General features: G+C 46.2%; 1 protein-coding gene across 5 annotated transcripts in view; it reads right to left on the bottom strand.

Moving 5' to 3' along the window:
• The window catches only part of KCNH1 (potassium voltage-gated channel subfamily H member 1), a 230,935-nt gene extending 220,539 nt beyond the window's left edge, over positions 1-10,396 (bottom strand). For 4 of the 5 annotated variants that reach the window (XM_083605028.1, XM_083605030.1, XM_083605031.1 and 1 more), the window contains exon 1: positions 10,101-10,339. In XM_083605028.1, the coding sequence (XP_083461154.1) occupies positions 10,101-10,173 (73 nt within the window). In that variant the 5' untranslated portion in view covers positions 10,174-10,339. Of the gene's footprint in view, positions 1-10,100 lie in introns of all 5 variants that reach the window. The other variant, XM_083605032.1, reaches the window with a different exon arrangement.
• Between the last annotated feature and the right edge of the window lie 11,067 nt (positions 10,397-21,463).

Below are 21,463 nucleotides of genomic sequence, written 5' to 3'. Positions count from 1 at the left end.
CATGCCTTGTGGGGTTGGGTAGGGAAGAGTCATTTAAATAAATCCCATATTTAACTAAACTAAAATTACGTATATATACGCAATAGCAGGCTAACTCATCACGTTTACTGGAAAATCAGAAAGGAGAGACTGGCAACTGATGAAATACAGCAGAAATACAAAATGGCAAAAAGCAATCTCTTTTATTGCTGTTGGCAACTATGGATTTGTTTATAATACACAATCAAGATTCAGTGGTTCTTGTCCACAGATTTCCCTTCTAATGAATGTTTATTAGGGTGTATTACCCGCCCAGTCTTGCTCAGACAATTCACTAACTAGAGAGAAAAATACTAGCTATTGGTTAGATAATTATTATCTGGAAAAGGGTACTTTAAAAAAAAAAAATTTTAAGTGGTGAAAATCAAGAAAATCCTTGACAGTACATGGCACCTTTCTTCCAACTCACTTCTGATGCACTGAATGGGTATCAAAGTTTGGAATAAATTGCTGGTTGTCAACATGGAGGTCAATGGAACTGAATACCAGGTATTTTATATTTAGGATTGTGGTGTCAGGATGCAAACCACTCACAATGACTCTAATGGAAGAGCAGATCGAAAAGGGAAGATGCAAAGGTTCTTTGGATGGAGATTGTGGTAAAAATAGCTCAAGGTCACAAGGGATCAATGTTTGTTTTTTGGTTTTTTTTGCATAACACAATTAAGTTAATTGTATAAACCCTGCACTCCTCTTAGGGTTGCGCCATTTGATTGTATGCAAGACATGGGACAATTTAGAAATTTGTGCTAATAATAGGGTGCTTTGTGGAGAGCAAAAGCTGGCTGGTGCCTTTCCATTTCTTTTGTTATCATTGTACAGCCTAAAACGGTGCAGAGAGAGAGAGCGTATTGCTTCTTGACCACGCTCCTCTTTGGCAAGCCTTGAAAACCATTCCTTTACAAGGAACTTTCAGGAGCCATTCCAACACATTCATACTGACAACACTCCTAATGAATGCAAAGGCCAAACTTTATAGCAGTTGGGGCTGCAAAAACTGACCGGCGGTTGTAGAAATCTGAAACATGCTTGGCATGTGGTACAAGCAATAATACCTATGGCATTTAGGAACCTGCTACCAAAGGACACTGTGGAGAGCATCCCTTCCCAATGGGCTCTCAACAGCTGCCCTCTTCAGAAAATTTAGGGTGTGCTGAATTTTTCAACTTGCAAATTCTAAAAAGGAAAGGTGCCATAAAGTTGCAACATGACTTTAGAATTCAAAAGATATTTTGATTAAATTTATATGGTTTAGTTTTGCTTGGTAAGTAAAATGTGTGTAAAATTGCATAGGAATCATTAAAAATGATTGCCAAGTACTTGCAGCTCCATTATTATTATTATTATTATTATTATTATTATTATTATTATTTAACGTTACATGACATTTCTGAAAGCAGTGTGTCTTCATCAAACATACTCCCTAAACCAGTCAGCTTCTGTAGGTGGAATGTGAGGGCACCATATTCTCCCACTTCACGCATCAAAAATGTCTTGGACTCGTCCTGAGTAAGACATCTACCATATCCCACTGAATTTGCAAAAAAAAAAGTGCAGCAATGGCAGCGTTCTGCAGAAAGCATTGTGATCTTCAAAGTACGTGGGCTTTCTAAATGTATTGGCAAGGCTGTGAGAGAGATCTTAGATATTACAGGCACTCAGAACCAATACTTGCATCTGTAACCTGCTGTATACCACAAGGATAGATAGATATAACTGCAGCACAGCAAAACGTTACTAAAATGAAAACTTTATGATTCAGCCCATTTATATTCTCTCTCTTTCAGATCAGACTAATTTCCCGCCCTGTTAGGTGGTCTCTTTGTGGCCCATTACAAACAGCTTTTACCAAATCAAAGAAAAGGCCATGTGCAGCTTTCGTTTGTCCAGCTGATTCATGAGCTTTTTTAATGTTAATACAATCACTCTGGCAAAAGATTGCCTGGAGTCCCTTTGCAAATTGATATTCTGCAGAACAGTGGAATGGCTCTGGGAACAATTATTTTGGGGTTCTTGTTTTTAATGTTTTCAAGAGTCCATATGGGAGCAGTTGCGGCATCAATTGGTTGATTAGCCCCCAGACTTTTCCCCTGATCAACGCAAGAGGTCACAGATACCTCTGTTTCCACTTCTTTTCTGCTATGAAACTGTACCAGGGATTGGGAGACCTGTTGCCCTCCAGATGTTGCAGAACTCTAACTCCCAGCATCCCTGACCATTGCCCATACAAGCTGGGGTTCATGGGAGTTGGGGTCCAGCAACATTTGGAAGGTCACACACTGATCTACACAGAGACCAAGACCTGGCAAAGTCAGAGTAATTTCCCCATCTTTCCCTTGTATATCCTGGTCCACAGTTTTGGACATTCTGTGAACACTTACTTGGAAAAATGTCCTACTGAATGCAGTGGGGCTTGTTTCGGAGTAGACACATGTAGGATTGCACTGTTAGAGATGCCAGCATTACAAAAAAAGTCACTTAATATAGAAAGTCTTGCCCCCAATGGCAACTAGACATTCTGTTTTGGCGACTGTAACCTTGGTTTAAGGAGCCATTTGGCACCTAGCTTACACATCTGAGTTTCTAACATTGGTTAGAATGTTGGACTAGGACCAGGGAGACCAAGGATCAAATCACCAATGAGCTACAAACCTCACTGGAAAGGGTCAGTGGTAGGATACAGACTTGCTGTGCAAAAGGTTCCAACTTTGATCAATGGCATCTTCATGTAGGGTTGGGAGAAAGCCCTTCAGAAACCCTGGGAAGATGCTGCCCCTCAGCTGCGGACCTCTCATCTTTGCATGCAGAAGGTCCCAGGTTCAGTCTTTGCCATATCCTGGCAGGGTCATCTATAGAACTTCTAACTGTAGACACTAGTGCTGGTACAGTAATGGACTGCCCAACTTTGAACTTCATTGTACTCCTAGATTTCCCTTTCCACCAGTACATCTTCATAATCTGATTTAGAATGTCATTGATTTAGGTTACAATATTATCTTAGACTCGGCGGCATTTTTGGTAGGCGACGTTAAAGATTCTGTAATACCAAATAACGAGGAACTGCAATAACATGGAGAAGACAGTGTGCGATCTTTTAACAACAGCCAAAATTCCAATAGCCACTAAAGGTCGGGGTAATCAAGTACCAACTATGAAAGCCTGGCTAAATTAAAAGGTGGGAAATGGCTGGGATGGTTAGAGAACTTGCATTATTAGAGATGGGAAAAATAAAGGTAGGGGGTTTGATCAGTTATTGGAGACCCTCCATAGAATTGACAGATTAAAATGTATAAACAATACGAGCAGATGTGATATGAGCTAGAGATGGCTTTCAGTGGTGTTCACACCACTGGGAACAGGGGACCCGCTAGAGTGGACACCCAGCGAAACAGCCTCCTGCCTGCAGCATCACTACTGCTCACCAAGAGATGCAGGAGCAGGAGCAAGATAGCAGTGTGGCCAGGACTGTGTGGACCATCAGCAGAGCATCAGATTCACTCCACAAGCACACCTCTACAGCCCTGACCTTGCTGCCTCCTCACCCATCCTAGTAAGTGGCAGCAACACTGCTACTGCAAGGCTCTTGAGAGCCACTGTGGTGTACTGGTTAGAGTGCTGGACTATGATCTGGGAGACCAGGGTTCAAATCCCCGGGATAAACTGGGAGGGAGGGAAAACTATGTTCGTCACCTTGATCTCCTTGGAGGAAAGGGGTGGGTTATAAATGTGACAAATGAATAAATATTACCGCTGCATCAGTGGCGTAGCATGGGTTGTCAGCACCCGGGGCAAGGCAAGTAATTTGCGCCCCCTAACCCGTGGATTTGCGCCCCCTAACCCATGGATTTGCGCCCCCTAACCCGTGGATTTGCCCTAACCCCAGATGTTGCGCCCGGTGCGGCCGGCCCCCCCTGCACCCCCCACGCTACGCCACTGCGCTGCATCTCGTCCCCACTACACGAGCAAAGACTGTGAATGTTGAATCAGGTATTTGTTTTGGTTCCTTGTTAATGTTGATTCTATTTATATATTCTGTTGGGATGGGATCTGGAGTTTGTTTACAAAAAACAATCGCATGAAAAGTTGCAAGCAGTTCCTAAATTAATATTTAATGTATTTTAAGAAAAAATATTTTATAGTACAGGAAGTTTATATGTAAGTGTTCCTCCTAGTTCTATTGAAATTAATAGGTTTGTGATCTGTGCTTGGCACTTCAGCACTGAATGCGATTTAACAAGAAACCGGTGCATATAAAGGAAGCCTGTGATGTGATTTATTATATAGTACTATTAAGATCAATATTCAGTTGTTGGAAGCTTGTATCTGTTGCTGCTAGCATCCTTCTGTCTTAAGAGACATTGGAGTGTGCCTCCGGGGGTGAAGTCAAACCACTGAGTTAGCAGCCCCAAAGTGACCTCCTTAGGGTGAAAACTTAGGCAATATATATGGAGGTCCTGGGCTGCCCAGGCGACAAGACCCCCTTCTTTTCTTCACTGATGTGGCCCAAAGGAAAGGAAAGCAATACGTTTGGCACCAGCTTGGCTGCAGGAGTTGCTGGAAGGAGGTATACAAGATGCCATCCAACTGCCTTAGGGACTCCACTCCAGATTTCAGTAGGGTTTACTACTTAGCCTTTTCTTCTCCCAAAGATACCCCACAAGGCAGCAAAGGTTTAGGACCAGAGTTTTCCTTTTCCTAGATGGGCTCCCTTCCCAGGTTGATGAACCCCATCTGCCCCTCACTTCCCTCTATAGCACCTGCAGAATCCGCCTTTTTGACTGCTGAACCCACTGTTGGTCTCATCTGCTCAAATCCACTGGAGCCTGTCTTTTGATGCAGGGGAAGTCCCTAACTCAACTTCACCTGATTTAGCCAGCCATTCAAAGCCATTTCCCAGGGGGTGGTCACAGTCATGTGTTATTAATATTAATATTTATTGTGTTGCATAATGCAGTCATTTATGTTATGGTATATTTAATCACAATATTGATCAGCAGAAGTGGCTGTCCCAGGAGGGCAGAACTGAAGCAATAGCCTCATGGCGCTTCCACTAGTGGCCCACACGCATCCCTGCGTTTCTCTCTCACTTTCCTTCTTGCAAAAAGTCCTCTCTTTGGGGGAAGTGAGTCTGCTGTGTGCAAGACCTCCCAATCAACTGTAATTGTGCAGCCTGAATTGCTGATATGTGATTGAATCCCATCATTCTGAAAGCACCCTTTCCACCCTCCATCTATGGGCATCTGTAGGAAGCAGTGGCGTAGCGTGGGGGGTGCAGGGGGGCGGGCCGCACCGGGCGCAACATCTGGGGTTAGGGCAAATCCATGGGTTAGGGGGCGCAAATCCACGGGTTAGGGGGCGCAAATTACTTGCCTTGCCCCGGGTGCTGACAACCGACGCTACGCCACTGGTAGGAAGTCCTCTCATGTAAAGCTAGAAACACAGGAAGCTGTCTTTCACTGAGTATACTGTCTAGCCCAATGTCTAGCCGCTCTTCAGGATATTTAGGCAGAAGCTTTACCCAGCCCAACCTGGAGACACTGGGGATTGTAGCAAGAACTTTCTACATGCAAGGCAATTGCTCAACCATGGATGTATACTATATGCATGCAACCAGGGACCCCACACATGTAGGTTGGAGGAAAGAACCACTATTTACAGATGCATTTATTCTACACAAATGAAGACCTGGGAAGGCTGTGCTTAATATGCCGAGACATGGCTACCACATTAACCTATTGCAAGTAGAATCACAGAACTGGAAGGGAATCCGAGGATCTAATGCAGCCCTTGCAATGCAGGAATGTGCAGCTGCCCCATACAGGAATTGAACCTGCAACCTTGGCCTTATCAGCACCACACTCTCAGCAACTGAGCTATCCAGGCTCAAGTAAGTTGCAAGCTAGAAAGAATCCACTAGAGAGGAAAGGCCGCCAAGAAATACAGTGGTACCTCTGTTTGCGAACGGGATCCGTTCTGGAGCCCCGTTCACAACATGAGCAGAATGCAACCTGATTCGCCACTTCTGTGCATGCGCATGACTTCATTTTGAGCGTCTGCGCATGCGCAAGCGGCAAAACCCAGAAGTAACCCTTTCCAGTACTTCTGGGTCGCCGCAGGACGCAACCTGAAAACGCTCAACATGAATCAAACGTAACATGAGGTGTGACTGTAAGTGTGCCCTGCTTCTAGTAAGAACTTTCGAAGTTCCCGGCTAAATCAAAACAAAGTCCCATCTGGTCCAGCATCCTGTTCTCACAGTGCCAACCAGAAGACCACAAACAAGACATGAGCACAACATCTCTCTCTCCCAATCTGTGCTCCCCAACAACTGGCATTCAGAGGCAGACCATCTCCAATACTAGAGTTAGTACGTTCCACCCTAGCTCAGTAACCTGGATAAAGTTAGAAACTACCCCTAGTGCAACAACAAAATGCTGGTAAACAAGCATTCTAAACTTCTGGACTGCTCTTGATTCTATGGCTACACACACACACACACACACCATGTGTGTGGCTGACCTGGAAAGCAGGGGTGGGCAGAAGGTGAGATCTTGACCTACTGGCCATTCTCTGGATAATTTGCAGTAGATTGGGGAGGATTTCTGACTCCCAGCTCTTGAACAATTGTGGCAACAAAATGACCCCCTGCCCACACACAGCTCCAAACTATATTACCAATATGAGTTGGGGCAGATTTTTGTGTGGAAGGCTCCATTCAGGTCTCAGAATTCTTGAATTCCCGGAAGCAGAATTCTGTAATTGTAGATGCATGTCCCTTGCACTCTTCTGCAGGTAGATGCATGTCCTTTTGCAACCCCCTGGTTGGTGGATCTTGGGAGTTCTAGAAAATAAATGTTGAAAGCCAGAAGTCTGCCCACCATGAGAGTCTGTTTTAGGAACTTTGTGGCAGCCACTGATGAACTTTGATTAAAGGCAATGGGTTTTGCATCAGGCCTCTTATTGGGGGAAGGAAAAGGAAAGTCAAGGACATGTCAATTTCCACACAGCGCTTTCTTCAAAATGACATTTTAATGATAATATTATTCAAACATGAAGGCAGGCACTAGGAAGTTGGAGGGGTTTTTTTTTTAAGTTGGTGCTGATTGAGTGGCGTATTCATCTGACAACAGTGAAATAATTTGAGGAGAAGAAACCACTGGCCATTACTGAGTTAATGACAAGTGATATTTCTTCTTTCCTCCCAAGTAAAACCTTTCACTTTTAATGATGGATTGGGGCTGGAGGGGACTAATTTACATTTTGAAGTGACGCATCAGTATACACTAATGTGATCGTGGTTTCATGGAGAACAATCAAAAGGTGATTTCCTCTACAGTGTAACCCTTTTAAAACAGCAAAGTGTTTCTGGAAGTTATTAAAGTTGTATATCTGCCTTATCATTGTGTAGCTGAATCCCCCCCCCCCCAGCATCTTTAGAGGCAGTGTGCCTTCCCCATTTGGATTCCAGCCCTGCGTCTCGCTCATCAATACTTGTGCCAATAGCTCTTATTTGTTCAAGTAGCTGCAATTAATCAAACTGAGAAGAAGGAACTGGGTCATAATTTTGCAAACACATAACACTGGAACGAGCCTTTGGGAGAGGAGGAAAAGGTGCCTGAACCTAAGGGCACTGCTGGATCAGGGCAAAGGCCTACCTGGTGCATAATACTCTTTCCTACAGCAGCCAACCAGGTGTCTCTGGGAAGCCCAGAATCACAACATGCGAGAGCCCTGTCTAGCTGATATTCTGGCCTCTTCAGTATTCAGAGACATGGTGTATCTGATTCTGGAGGTATCATATAGCCATGGATAGCTTCATCCCCCATGAATTTTCTAATCCTCTTTTAAAGCCATCTGCATCTTGTGGAAGTAATTCCCATAGACTAAGAACTTGGTTTTGCTTGTCCTGCATCTCTCACCATTTAGCACATCCCTCGGTTCTGGAAATATGAGATGGGGGGGGGGGGGCGGGAGAGAAACTTACCTCTATTCACTTTCCACACACTATGCATAATTGTATACACCGCTCTCATATCCCCATTGCCAATCTCTCTCTCTCTCTCTTTGTAAATGGAAAAGACTCAAACGTTGTAACCTTTTTCCACAGGGGAGTTTACCCAGTCCTTGATCATTTTGGTTTTCTGAACCTTCTCCTGCTCAATGACATCCTTTTTCTAAGGTGCGGTGCCCAGAACGCACATAGTATTCCAAGTGGGCTTGCACCACAGATTTGGATAACGGTGTTGTGATATTGACAGCATTGTTTTCCACCCCGTTCCCAGCAATTTGCCTTTCAACGGAAGAGGGGAATTTGGACAGCTTGTCATGTAGGGGTGGCAGCAGCTGAATCTGCTGCAATTTTCTCTTCTGTGTAACTGTTCAAAGGAGAGGATCCCTGCTCTCCTTTGCATTCACACACCACAAACCTGGCGAGGCAGCAGACTTCCAATCAGCAGCCCTCCAGAACTCTCGTGCCAACAGAAAGGTGGAAGAGAGATCCACTTCATAAAATAAATAAATCCAGACCTATACAGAGACAGGCGCGTCTAACGCTATATGGGTTCGAGCTGATACCATGTTTGTTTCGATTGGTTCAGTGCAATGGAACTAATGCTAATGTGGCTTTAAAATTCGTGGGTCATCCTGTTAGCCTGAGAATTATAAGGCAGGGACAAGCCACACACACACAAATCAGAGACTAAGGTCCTTCCCACCTCAATTTTCCTGCTCTGTTTACCAAGTGGAGGCTGTTTGTTAGGGAGTACAAACATGCAATTGGGGTTTTAATTAAAAATAAATAAATTAACGAAATACAATAATAACAATAAATGACCTCAAGCCCATGCTGCTGATCTTTCAACCAGAACTATTTCAAAATTCCCTTTAGCCATACTTAGGCATTTCAACAACTTCCCCCAAACAGTATCTTCTCCTGAACAAACAAATGTGACTTCTCACTGTGCACCAGATTCAGCAATCCGGATTATAATGACCTGCAAGATTCTTCTTGTATAACAGTGGCTTATTTGAATGATAGGAGGGGAGCCAGCCAGAGATTGATATTAGTCAGTCTAAACTGTCAGAATTCACCTTCAAGAGCGTTCTAGCCTAAAAACCTCTTTCTTTACCCCCCCCCCACCCTATGGAAGTATCAGCCTATTTTAAAAAGAAACAAAACAAATGTAGAAATCACACCCGTTCGACAACTACATAGAGATATGCATCAGGGTGTCGTCCCCGTCCCCCCCATTCCTGCTGCACTTTTAAAGTGTGTGGCTGTTATTTTAGACAGGTTCTCCCTGTCGGCTTCCACCTGCAGGGAGGTGAAGTCTGGAAAGAAGCCCATTTAGATCCAAGTGCCTCTCGCTCGCTCTAGCTGAGGATCTCACTACAGCCTCCGCAAAGAGAGACTCCCAGGTCTGCATAGCACCAAAAACCTCAGTAACAAGGGAGGGGACAGCCCCTGAGCAAGCGAGGCGGGGGAGTGGAGAGGCGAGAGAAAGGGAAAGGACTCCCCCAGGAAAAGGAACGGAGGAGCTTTCTCTCCCCAACACACACACACCCTGCACACACACACACACACACACACACACACACACACTGCAAGGAGTCTACATTAGGACATCATCCCAAGAGCTCGGGAGCAGGAAGAATTATTGCTGATTATTGCCCTGAACAGCAGCATCCCCCTAAACCGGCCCTGCAACAACACCTCCCCAACCCCCAAAACAGTGGCATTTCATGGGGCCAAGGAGCCTTTGCGGGGTTTCCTCTCCCACCCCACCTGAACCTGCCTCCTCACGGAGGAATCTGGACCACTTTTTCTTCTGTCAGACTTCTCCGGGCTCCCACCCAAAGGCATCCCCACCTGAGCCAGGAGGAGCTCCGGGTCGAGCCCGGATTCGCCGAGTCCCGCATTGGGGCCGACCGAGCAGCCCCGGGAACGCATTCACACGTGCATGCGAGCACCGCCAGCAGCGCTCCGTGCATTCTGCCCGGGAGGGTGGTCCTCCCAGCTCCCTCCCCGTCCCACCGCCGCCGGGATCTCCGTCTCTCCTCACCGTTGGATCTCCTGACGATGTTCTCCAGGAACGTATTCTGGGGAGCCACCAGCCCTCGCCTTCCCCCAGCCATAGTCGGGCGCGCTGGCTCGGGCTCCGCGGCCGGGCGAAGCTAGGCGCTTGCCTCTGCGCGCTCGTCTTCGTCTTCTTCTTCCCGCTCTGAGCTCCTCATGGTCCCCTCCGGGCGGCTTTGCAGCATCAGCTCCTCTCTCGCGCCCAGCCACTCAGGCTCCCTCCTCCCGCGCCCGCTCGCTCGCTCGCTGCATCCCCGCTCGCCGCCGCCTCCCAGCCGCCGCGCCCGGACCTTGTCCGGCAGCGCCCTCTGCCGGCCGGTCGCCCAACAGAGCTCGCTGGCAGGATGGCTTCTTTGGAGCAGCTGCCCTGAACAGGCTGATCGGGTTGCATTGATTCGCATCCCGAGCTGACCTCTGGTTTGTTCCAAAGGAAGTCTCTCTGACCTCAGTTGGGCTCGCTCCCAAGGTTCCCTGCCAGGTGGACGGCGCTGGCCCGAGGGAGTTCGCTCTCTTTTCCCAGAAGCATAGAATTGTAGAGTTGGAAGTTCAGTGGTGTAGCGTGGGGGGTGCAGGGGGGGCTGGCCGCACCGGGCGCAACATCTGGGGGGGTGCGCTCGCACTCGCAGCTCTCTGCCCCTACCGGGTTAGGGGGCGCAAATTACTTGCCTTGCCCCGGGTGCTGACAACCCATGCTACACCACTGGTTGGAAGGGACCCCGAGAGTCAGGACCCCAAGAAATGCAGGAATCTCAGCTAAAGCATCCATGACAGATGGCCACCCGACCTCTGCTTAGAAAAATCCAAGGAAGGAGAGTCCACAGCAGGCATAGGCAAACTCGGCCCGCCAGATGTTTTGGGACTACAATTCCCAGCATCCCTGTTTGATGGGAGTTGTAGTCCCAAAACATCTGAAGGGCCGAGGTTGCCTATGCCTGAGCCACAAGCTCACAAGGGAGTCCATTCCACTGTCAAACAGCTCTTACTTCCATAAAGTTTTTCCTGGTTGGTTGGAATCTTCTTTCTTGTAACTTGAAGCCATTGGTTTGAGTCCTGTCCTCCAGAGCAGCCCTTGAAGTATTTGAAGATCCCAGAAGACCTGGGATAGCTCAGAGCATGAGACTCTTAATCCCAGGGTTCTGGGTTCCAGCCCCACGTAGGGCAAAAGATTCCCGTATTGCAGGGGGGTGGACTAGATAATCCATGGGGTGTCAGGAGTTCAGCCTACACTTGAGTAGGACCCTGGCAGAAACACATGCCTGACTGGCATGTTCTCTCCCTCCTGGTCGATCGATCGGGAGCTTCAAAAGCTTTCTTCTGCCAGAACATCATAGCGATCAATGCCAACTGACACCGGCACACTTAGGGATCCGCAGAGTTTGTGCAACTCAGCATTTTGGCTAATCTATTTTATTTACATATAAACACACACGGAGTACTGCAACATGGCTCCCTCTCTCTCTAGCATCAGACAGCAAAGAGGAAAGGAACAAAGGACAATAGTCCCACTCTACAGAACACAGTAACACAAACATCCTGTCTCTGTCACATCCCACTCTGTGGAGTCAAAACGTATGCTGTCATGTGATAGACAACAATCCCATGACTGCAATCATGGAGCAGGAATTCTAACATGGGGATCCCTTCCAATTCCACAATTCTGTAATTCTAAGGGCCCCAATGGCACCACCACCACCCCAAAATTAACAATTTAAAAAGTCCCCTGACCATTCAGACACCAGCAGCATCTCCCTCGTGGTGCCTCATTTTCCCCTGCTGTATGGAAGGAGTTTAGATCTGGCCCACTCCTTAACTCAGGTTGAATGGCAATGCTTTGAAACCTACCTAGAATAGCCACTTTAACACGAAAGAAATCAGCCCCTCTGGTAGTGAATTCAAATAGTAAGTACCCATTGCTACGTAGCCAAAATAGGGCCCTGGGAGACAGCTCAGCATGTTTGGTTTTTAGAAGAACAAAAAAACAAAACCCTCTACCAACAAACAAGCGAAACAATGAGACATAAGACAGACCTAAGAGGACTCAGGATGCTCAATGGCCGCAGAATGTTTTGTGCCTTATCGGTACAGAAAAGTAGGGAAACAGGGTGGGTGGAGGTGGAACGGAATGGACCACCCCGGAGTGGTACATTGCTAGCGGGCTGGCGGAGCCCTGAATTGGAGCACTCCTCAGAGGTGAAGATACATGGCAACGTTTCTGCAGAGGATACACTTATTACCAAACCTAGTACAGTGGTAAAGGTAAAGGTAAAGGATCCCCTGACCATTAGGTCCAGTCGTGACCAATTCTGGGGTTGCGGCGCTCATCTCGCTTTATTGGCCGAGGGAGCCAGCGTTTGTCCACAGACAGCTTCTGGGTCATGTGGCCAGCATGACTAAGCTGCTTCTGGCAAACCAAAACAGCACACAGAAACGCCGTTTACCTTCCCACCGGAGCGGTACCTATTTCTCTACTTGCACTTTGACGTGCTTTCGAACTGCTAGGTTGGCAGGAGCAGTGGCGTAGCGTGGGGGGTGCAGGGGGGGGCCGGCCGCACCGGGCGCAACATCTGGGGTTAGGGCAAATCCACGGGTTAGGGGGCGCAAATCCACAGGTTAGGGGGCGCAAATGCACGGGTTAGGGGGCGCAAATTACTTGCCTTGCCCCGGGTGCTGACAACCCACGCTACGCCACTGGGCAGGAGCTGGGACTGAGCAATGGGAGCTCACCCCGTCGCAGGGATTCGAACTGCCAACCTTCTGATCGGCAAGTCCTAGGCTCTGTGGTTTAACCCACAGCACCACCCGCGTCCCTAAGTACAGTGGTACCTCAGGTTAAATACTTAATTCATTCCAGAGGTCCGTACTTAACCTGAAACTGTTCTTAACCTGAAGCACCACTTTAGCTAATGGGGCCTCCTGCTGTCACCGCGCCACCACCACATGATTTCTGTTCTCATCATGAAGCAAAGTTCTTAACCCGAGGTACTATTTCTGGGTTAGCGGAGTCTGTAACCTGAAGCGTATGTAACCCGAGGTACCGCTGTACTAGCACTTCTTCCTTATCTTAAAAGACTTTAAAGCCAGCTAGTGAAAGTTAGGATTGTGTGTAGCCTGTATGACAGGACACAAAATTATTTTATTTTGGCACCTGCCCCCCCCCCATTTTATCCACACAACAATCCTGCAAAGTTGGCTAGGCTGTGATGGTGACTGGGCCTTCAAAGTGACGCTTTTTATCCCAGTCAGCATCTGCATTGGATTTGAAATTGTTTTTATATTGGCAATTGCCTTAACTGTTGTGTTTTTTTTAAGTATATAAATGAAATAAATAAACCAGTAAGCTCTGCGGAAGACCAAGAATTGAGCCTAAGGCTCTCCAGTTTAAAGCACCCTTAGACCACTTTAACAGTTGTTGTTGTTTAGTCGTGTCTGACTCTTCGTGACCCCCTGGACCAGAGCACGCCAGGCACTTCTGTCTTCCACTGCCTCCCACAGTTTGATCAAACTCATGCTGGTAGCTTCAAGAACACCATCCAACCATCTCGTCCTCTGTCATCCCCTTCTCCTTGTGCCTTCCATCTTTCCCAACATCAGGGTCTTTTCCAGGGAGTCTTCTCTTCTCATGAGGTGGCCAAAGTGTTGGAGCCTCAGCTTCAGGATCTGTCCTTCCAGTGAGCGCTCAGGGCTGATTTCCTTCAGAATGGAGAGGTTTGATCTTCTTGCAGTCCATGGAACTCTCAAGTTAACAGTCGTAGCTTCCCACAAAAAATGCTGGGGAACTGTCATTTGCTAACTGGGCTGGGAATTGTAGCTCTGTGTGTGGTCTCCCAACAACCCTCAGCACCCTTAACAAACTACAGTTCCCAGGATTTATTTGGGGAAATAGTATCAAAGTGGTATAAGAGTGCTTTAAATGGATTGCGCGTGTCCTTTGTCCAACTCACTTTAGCCAAGACCTTTGCTCCAAAGTGACACAGTTGTACTGTTCTAGTTGCCAGTTGACTATTCACCTTTGGTGAGCAGGAATCATCTTCAGGCAGCCTGACACAGATTTTGTAGAATGGGGGCGGGGCAGGGGGGACTCAGTCATTGTTTTCCTTTTAAATAATATTTTTAATTAAATTAAATTTACTAATTAAATGATATACCAGTTAAATGATATTTTTAAGACAGATAAGAAGAAATGTTTTAGTTATGAGATATCAAGATTCCAAAAAGGTTTGTTGGGAAATAATGTTAAATTACTCGAAAATGTGTAGATTGCTCTTGGAAAGGCATACAAAAGATGAACAGGTTAAATCTGTAATGATACACTGGGCAACGGATTGCAGATTCAGAGTGCAGATTGGGAGAAGTTATAGAAAGCAGATTTGAAATTTACGGCACATTGTACGCTGAAAGAAAATTATATGAAAATGATGTATTTGACTCCTAGTAAGTTAGCAAAAATGTACAAATACCTGCTGGAAATGTAAAGAGAAAGAAGGTGCCTTTTATCATATGTGGTCGTCGTGTGAGGTAATAAAAGCTTTCTAGGAGATGATATATAATGAACTGAAAAAAATATTTAAAATAACTTTTGTTGAAAAACCAGAAGCTTGTTTATTAGGAATTATAGGTACTGAAATTCCAAAGGAGAGAAAAGACCTTTTATGTATGCAACAACAGCTGCACAGATGCTTCTAGCCCAGAGATGGAAGAAGAAAGTGTACCTACCAGATAGGAATGGCAAACTAAGCGGATGGACTTTGCCGAAATGGCAAAGCTGACTGGAAAGCTCAGGAACCAGGAAGACAAAAACTTCCAAGACAGAATGGGGGAAATTTACAATTTATTTAGGAGACCACTGTAAGCAGATGAATACATTAGCAGGACTTGTAATGTAACAAGTATTATGGACAATATGGACAGATTTAAAATATGGACTATGAAATAATATACAGTTGAAAACGTTGACAATAAGACCCAAGGAGGGAATGGAGAGAAGTCTAGAGATTCAGAGGAATCTCGAAATGTTGATGTTTATTTGGTATTGTTATAACTTTACACTTGTAAAATCAAATAAAAGTTATTCTCAAAAAAGAACTCATTGTTTTCCTTTTAGGCCATTATTGTGCATCGGAAATAATATTGTTATAGGACTGAACTCTTTGAGAACAAACAACCTGAAGCCCAGACAAGGCAGAAGAGATCAATGTGTCTTGGATGTGGTTGCATTCCCCTTAAAAACCCAAGTTCAGAGTTTAATCCTAATTCAATCCTAAACCTGGATACCCATGTTTTGGTAGCAAAAAGCAATGTTTTGGGCCAACTGTGGAAAGCTGGCCAACTGTGTTCTTTTCTGGAGATGTCAGATCTGGCCACAGTGACACACATATTGGTCTGGAGCTAATCGAAATTGTAATCCAAAGCGTGTGGAGGGCACTGGGTTTGGAGACTTTTGACCTAAAGCTATAACATTCACCACAATTATCACAATTTTGAGCTACTATATTTTTCTCCACACCAGTGGCGTAGCGTGGGGGGTGCAGGGGGGGCTGGCCGCACCGTGCGCAACATCTGGTGGGGCGCTGTCAGAGCCGCCCAAGGTCCCAGCTCACAAAGGACCAACGCTGCTTCGTTGTTAGGTACAAAGTCTTTATTGAAGTTCAGTTTCACTTCCAGAGCCGCAGCGCGCAGCTCTACGTCTCAACTGTTAGACCGCCGATGCTCCGTCTGAGTCTCCTCCCCCCTGACACCAATTTAAGATTCTAGCCTTACTCCACCTCTTTCTCAGTTCCTTCCGCCTCTGGTTCCGCCTGGCCGTTGGGGTCTCGCCCTTTCTAGCCTCTTCTGACGCTGAGTCCCCTGAGCCTTCCCCCTCCCTCCGGCGGGCTTTAGGAGCTGGTTCCCCATCCGGGTTTCCTGCTGTTCCCCGCGCCTGTACATTTGAACTTGGCGCGCGCGCCCAGCCGGTAACTTTCCTCCTGACCGTTTCACTGCTGCTGCTGTCACTGCTTCCCCCTCTGGGGGGGCTAGCTGCAACTGACCTCCCCTCCGTTGGAGGCGTGGTCAGCCCTGACTCACTCTCTCTCCCCGCTGGAGGAGACGCTGGCCCTGACACATGTGACTCTTCCCCCCCACTACGCTCTGGTGGGGAAACTGGTCCCAATCCCCCACTGCTGCTTTGGGGTTCCCCTCTGTCTCCTTGTTTCTGGTGCGTCCCCCCTGGGACCCCCCTTGCCCTGACCATAGGCGCCCCCTTCTGGGAATCTTCTGATTCGCTGGAGAAGCTCATGGAATCTCTCGGGCCACTGTCATACTCCCCTACGCTGCCCTCGGATTCTTCCCCTTCGCTCTCCATTTCCTCTCTCCCCAGTGCTCCTGAGTCCCTGACAGGCGCGCTCGCACTTGCAGCTCTCTGCTCAAGTGCTAAAATCCACGGGTTAGGGGGCGGAAATTACTTGCCTTGCCCCGGGTGCTGACAACCCACGCTACGCCACTGCTCCACACTTTGTGTGTGTGTGTTTGTATCTTAATTCAAACTATCCCCTTTCTTTAAGTTTCTTAATCTTCTGAGAGTTTGATCTTATAGCATTTTCTCAGTTCCTCCTCTTAATCACTCCTATGGTGAGTAATATTAAATGAACTTCTATAGATCACCTATTGATTTTTGTAAGCACTTGGCTGTACCTTTTCTACCTTGAACAATTATGCTTAAATGTTTCCATTAAATATTACTAAGGAGTATCATATTTAATACCGTAACTGTGCAGCCATGAATGTAACATTATGTAACAATGGACATTTTTCTTGTAATACTGCAGTTTTAGTCTGAATGCCGCCATGATATTTTACAATTTAAATGCAATTTATAAATATATAAATGTGCGAGTGGAATGCAGAATAATTAAAATAAACCTTCTTCGGACGCTTCTATTACTTTGCTTCTGCTTTTCCTAGTAGGCTTTAAACTCAAAAACATCTATCAAGGAAAAACTGCCTAATTGTTTGGACTTGGCTTTCCTCTGTAGTAACAGATCCCTGGCAAGGGAATAATCTCACTGACGGTCTCGTTAACAGAAGCTTTCTGCTTCATAGAGGAGCCTTTGGGGAGTTTGAAGGAAGTACGCAATATCTTACAGTTTAAGATATTGGGATACAGAAAACGAAGACGATTTTCCCCCACCTGCAAATGTGACTTCAGTTTGGAAGGCCGTCAGGTATCCCACCGTTAGGTAATCAGGCCCAGAGCCAGTTCCCAATATGGTGGGATAAATGCTAGGATGCCACCACCTCCCCTGCCAGGCTGCTGGGGCCACTGGGGCAGCATATATGACTGTTAGATGGAAGCCACTCTAAGCAGAGATACACACCGGTTTGGTGTGCATGTAGTGTCACTTTCTGCCCTGCTAATGATGCTGACTCTGCCCCTGGTACACGAACATTGGGGACTGGACGAGCAGCATTAATCTTGAATTATTTTGCAGAGTTAGCTGCACTTGGAAGCTGACTGTACTGAAACCTTGAAGGAGAGCAGGCTTACCTTGGTTGCAATCACACAGGGAAACTTGGTACGGAAAAACAAGACACTAAGTTTATTGTAGGAAATACTGTACATACTTGGGTAGAAAAGAGCTCCTAGTTCTAGCTAGCTGAGATAGAGATGAAAGGGAGCCATACTAGCTGTTTGCACTTAGCAGAGGTACCGTATTTTTCTGTGTGTAAGACGCCCCCGTGTATAAGACGCCCCCTACTTTTGGGGAGCCCAAATTTAGAAAATGGGCGTATGCACTATCTGTGTATAAGACGCCCCCAGATTTTTAACCTTATTTTAAAGTAAAAAAAACAAAAAAAACCCTAGTCCTATACACAGAAAAGTACGGTACAGGTACAGTACTTCCAAAGATTTCCTCTCTACAAGAGGGTCTGAAAAGAAGGAAGCCAGGAAGCAAGAGCCACAACTTGAGAATAACCATGTAACATTAGAGAAAAGGTCAGCACAGAGGTCAAAGGACAGTGAGACGGTTTAGGAATCTTGAAAGTTTCCTTCTCTGCTTTCCTCATGCAACCCCCTTAGCAAGCTGAGTTGCATCTCAACACTTCCCCTAATTAACATTGTAGCACCAGCCGGTATACATGCACCAAAGAGGCCCACAGCTCTGATTTGTGCCACAAACCACCCACACAACTAAGGGGTGCAAAGACTGGAGGCAATTTGTGCAGCTATCCTCCGAAAAAATAAGGCTGTAAAGAACCACATTCAAAGCAATGTTTTTATACACTTCCAGATTACACACGTGATTTCTATCCACCGGTCAAGGGATCACAGCAATCTTAATAGCTGTCATAATCCTAAAACCAATTAAAATCATTTGGATCATCAGATCAGCCCTCATTATAATATCATGTGATTACATGTAACCATTTTTCAGTGTCTTTCTCTATTAAGACTTTGACTAATTTTCCTATTCATTGAATGTCTCCAAATATCTCCTTTCATCTGTCTACAAAACAATTCAAGATTAATCACAATTGTCATGCCTAGCTGATTCTCTTTTCGTGCATACAGCGGACACCATAGATTCTAACCATTTATTATTTTCAGTGTTTTGGAACATTAATTACATAGCACAGGTCTTTTCAGTTTAGCTAGGCCATAAACTCAAAAGAAAATGGAATCGTCAAGATTATGGTGTTTTATGAAATTATTATTTTCTCCATCTTTAACATATGCACATTTATGCAAATTTGCCTCATGAGCCTATACCCTGTCTTTTAGGGATCTGCAGATGGTCTGTACATAATACTACAAAATTTGGTTCCAATTGATTTTTTAAATTACGCATCACCTAAATATTCCCTAGTATATAAATATTCCCTAGTACAGTATATGAAGACATTGCTCTTTATTTTTGTTCTCCGTCTCCCTAGGGTCAAGTCATGTGTGTTCTGATTAGGACTTTGGACAGACTCCAATAACTTCTGAATTTTATATTCTCAAACATGGGGAAGCATTGATTTGGCTGGGGGGTTTTTTTGTCCCGATAGCATTGGATGCACCTTACAATATGTCTTGCACCTTGATAGTCTAACTCAGTTGTACCTGCAAAACGTCTTCTATATTGTGAGAAGTTGCAGACTTGGGAATTAACTACACTATTCAGTTTTTTCTTACATCCCCACACCCACCTTATTTAACTAATGAGTGGTCCTAATAGAAGTATTGCCCTATATTCTCATGTGGCTCATGGCGTCACCCGCTCAGTCCCACCTCCTCAGTTGCAACCCTTTGCCTTTCCTGGAGATAAGCAAGCTCCAGACACCCCTTATATTTCTGTGGTGGGCAGGGAGGAATAAGCCAAACAAGTTGCCAGAGCAGGGCACCACCTCAAGGACTGCTGCTGCCTGAGGCAGCTGCTTCATCCCACCTCATGGGTGGCCTGGCCCTGCTTATGTGCTTCTAGGTATGAGGGAGAAATTCGATTTAGCTTGCATTTAAAGGTGAAACAAAACAATTCACACTTTCCAAAACAAGACATGAGCCAAACCAGAGCCATCCTTCAAAATTTCCTCTTTTAATAAATTTTGCAATGCAGTAAGCTGTACAAAAATAGCTTTCCAGTCAAGTAACAGGTGCAAATTCCATGTGTGGATAAAAATGTATGTATTAGTGAAAATAGCGTACAAAAATACATTGCATAAGGGGAAATTGTTTTGCCAAATATGTGTATAAGGTAAAAGTGCATGCCAAGATTTGTTTTAGAAAGAACTTGCATGAAAATGCTGCTAAATTTTCATGAGAACTCGTTTTTTTAAGAATGAAAGAAAACATTGCAAACTGATGTGAAAATCCGGAGAACTGAATTTAAGAATGGGAAAATGAGACAGAGAGAGAAAATTAACTTGACATTCAACTGTGTTTCCTCCAAGCTCAAGATGGTGTGTGCAGTTATCTTCCTGCACACCCACAATTTTATCCTCAGCTATCGTGTGAGACAGTGACTTGCTCAAAGCCACAAAATAGGCTAAATGTGGATTTGAACCTGGGTCTCCCCAGGCTTAATCTGACACACTAACCTACAGTCACTGTGATATTTAGATGAAGCAGTGTATGGCAGTGAGCCAGGTATATATGTATACCTCACCTACATTTAGCCCTTTCTAATGACATGTAAGAGTATATTCACATGGGTTGTAAAGGCAACAGATGCAATACATGAATATGCATCAATCACACAACAAATTATACACATGGGGTGGTTGGGTGAATGGCTCTGATATTTCATTGCTTGTAGAACTGGAATGGGAAACCTCAGTCTTGGGAGACATTTGTGACACCCTCAGGCCACACAGACCTCACCAGCTCTGTTTTGCACCTTCTTTGAGTGTTTCCGCCTGCCTGAGATGTGTCTTTGAATTCTGACACCTTCTGCCTGCTTGGATAGAGAAGAGGTATACAAAAGTGTGCGCAGAAATACATTAATCGCTCTGCCCACTTCTGCCTCTCACCCCACACCAAACGGAATACGGCCCTCCAACTCAAAAATGTTCCCAATCCCTGATGCAGAATATGCTACGCCAGTATATGAAAAAGTCCAACGCCTTAGCTAGAAATTCAAAACAGTATGCCTTGAATGCATCATAGGCCAGTTTCCCTGCATAGGGAGGCGCACGCTTGCCTTGAGGGGAGCCTGAAAACCTGAAAGCGTGCCATATATTGGGACCCTGAAGAAGGTTCAACAACCAATCCTTTGCTGGTTGTTTAAAGCAAAGCCAAACGTGGAGCTGCTTGCGTGTCAAGCGACCTGAATACTCCCCTTTCTGGAGTTTGCTCTGCAGTGTCCCATTTCACACGTACAAGCCGTCCCGCGATGACTGACGGATGCCCAAGGGCGGTCCCACAGGCCGCACGACTCCTGTATATTGGAAAGCGGTTCCTTGCCGCACAAAGCCCTTTGAGCACACGTGCAGCACGCTTCTCACATGCAGAAAAAGTCACGCTAAGGCTTCACGTGTAGGAACCGCGACCGACACGCGGGGAGGATCTTATCCGAGTCTGGAAGCTTGAGCTCGGCGGCTCGCGTCCCTTCTCCCGGTTGAGGGGAAGCAGGCCTCAAAGCCCCGACGCCGACTAGGCGTCCCACCCCCTACCCTTATAGCCGCCCCCCGTAAGCCCCGCGCTTCGGCCCGTCCTCTCCCCTCAGAGGCGAGGCCCCGGCCTTCCGAGGCGCGGCGCGCGGCAGACGACAGGCACCTCCGTCCTGCCTTCGTCCTCTCTCCCAAGCTTCCAGCGCGCGAGGCTAGATCCGGCTGGGCCGCCGCGGAGGGATCCCCGACCCGTGGGCGGAGGAGGCGAGCAGAAGCGGGGTG

Source organism: Podarcis filfolensis (genome assembly GCF_964270895.1).
Source record: "Podarcis filfolensis genome assembly, chromosome: 3".
In the NCBI taxonomy this organism is placed as follows: domain Eukaryota; kingdom Metazoa; phylum Chordata; class Lepidosauria; order Squamata; family Lacertidae; genus Podarcis; species Podarcis filfolensis.
Note: the sequence above shows the minus strand (reverse complement) of the source record. Positions and strands in the feature narration are given on the sequence as shown.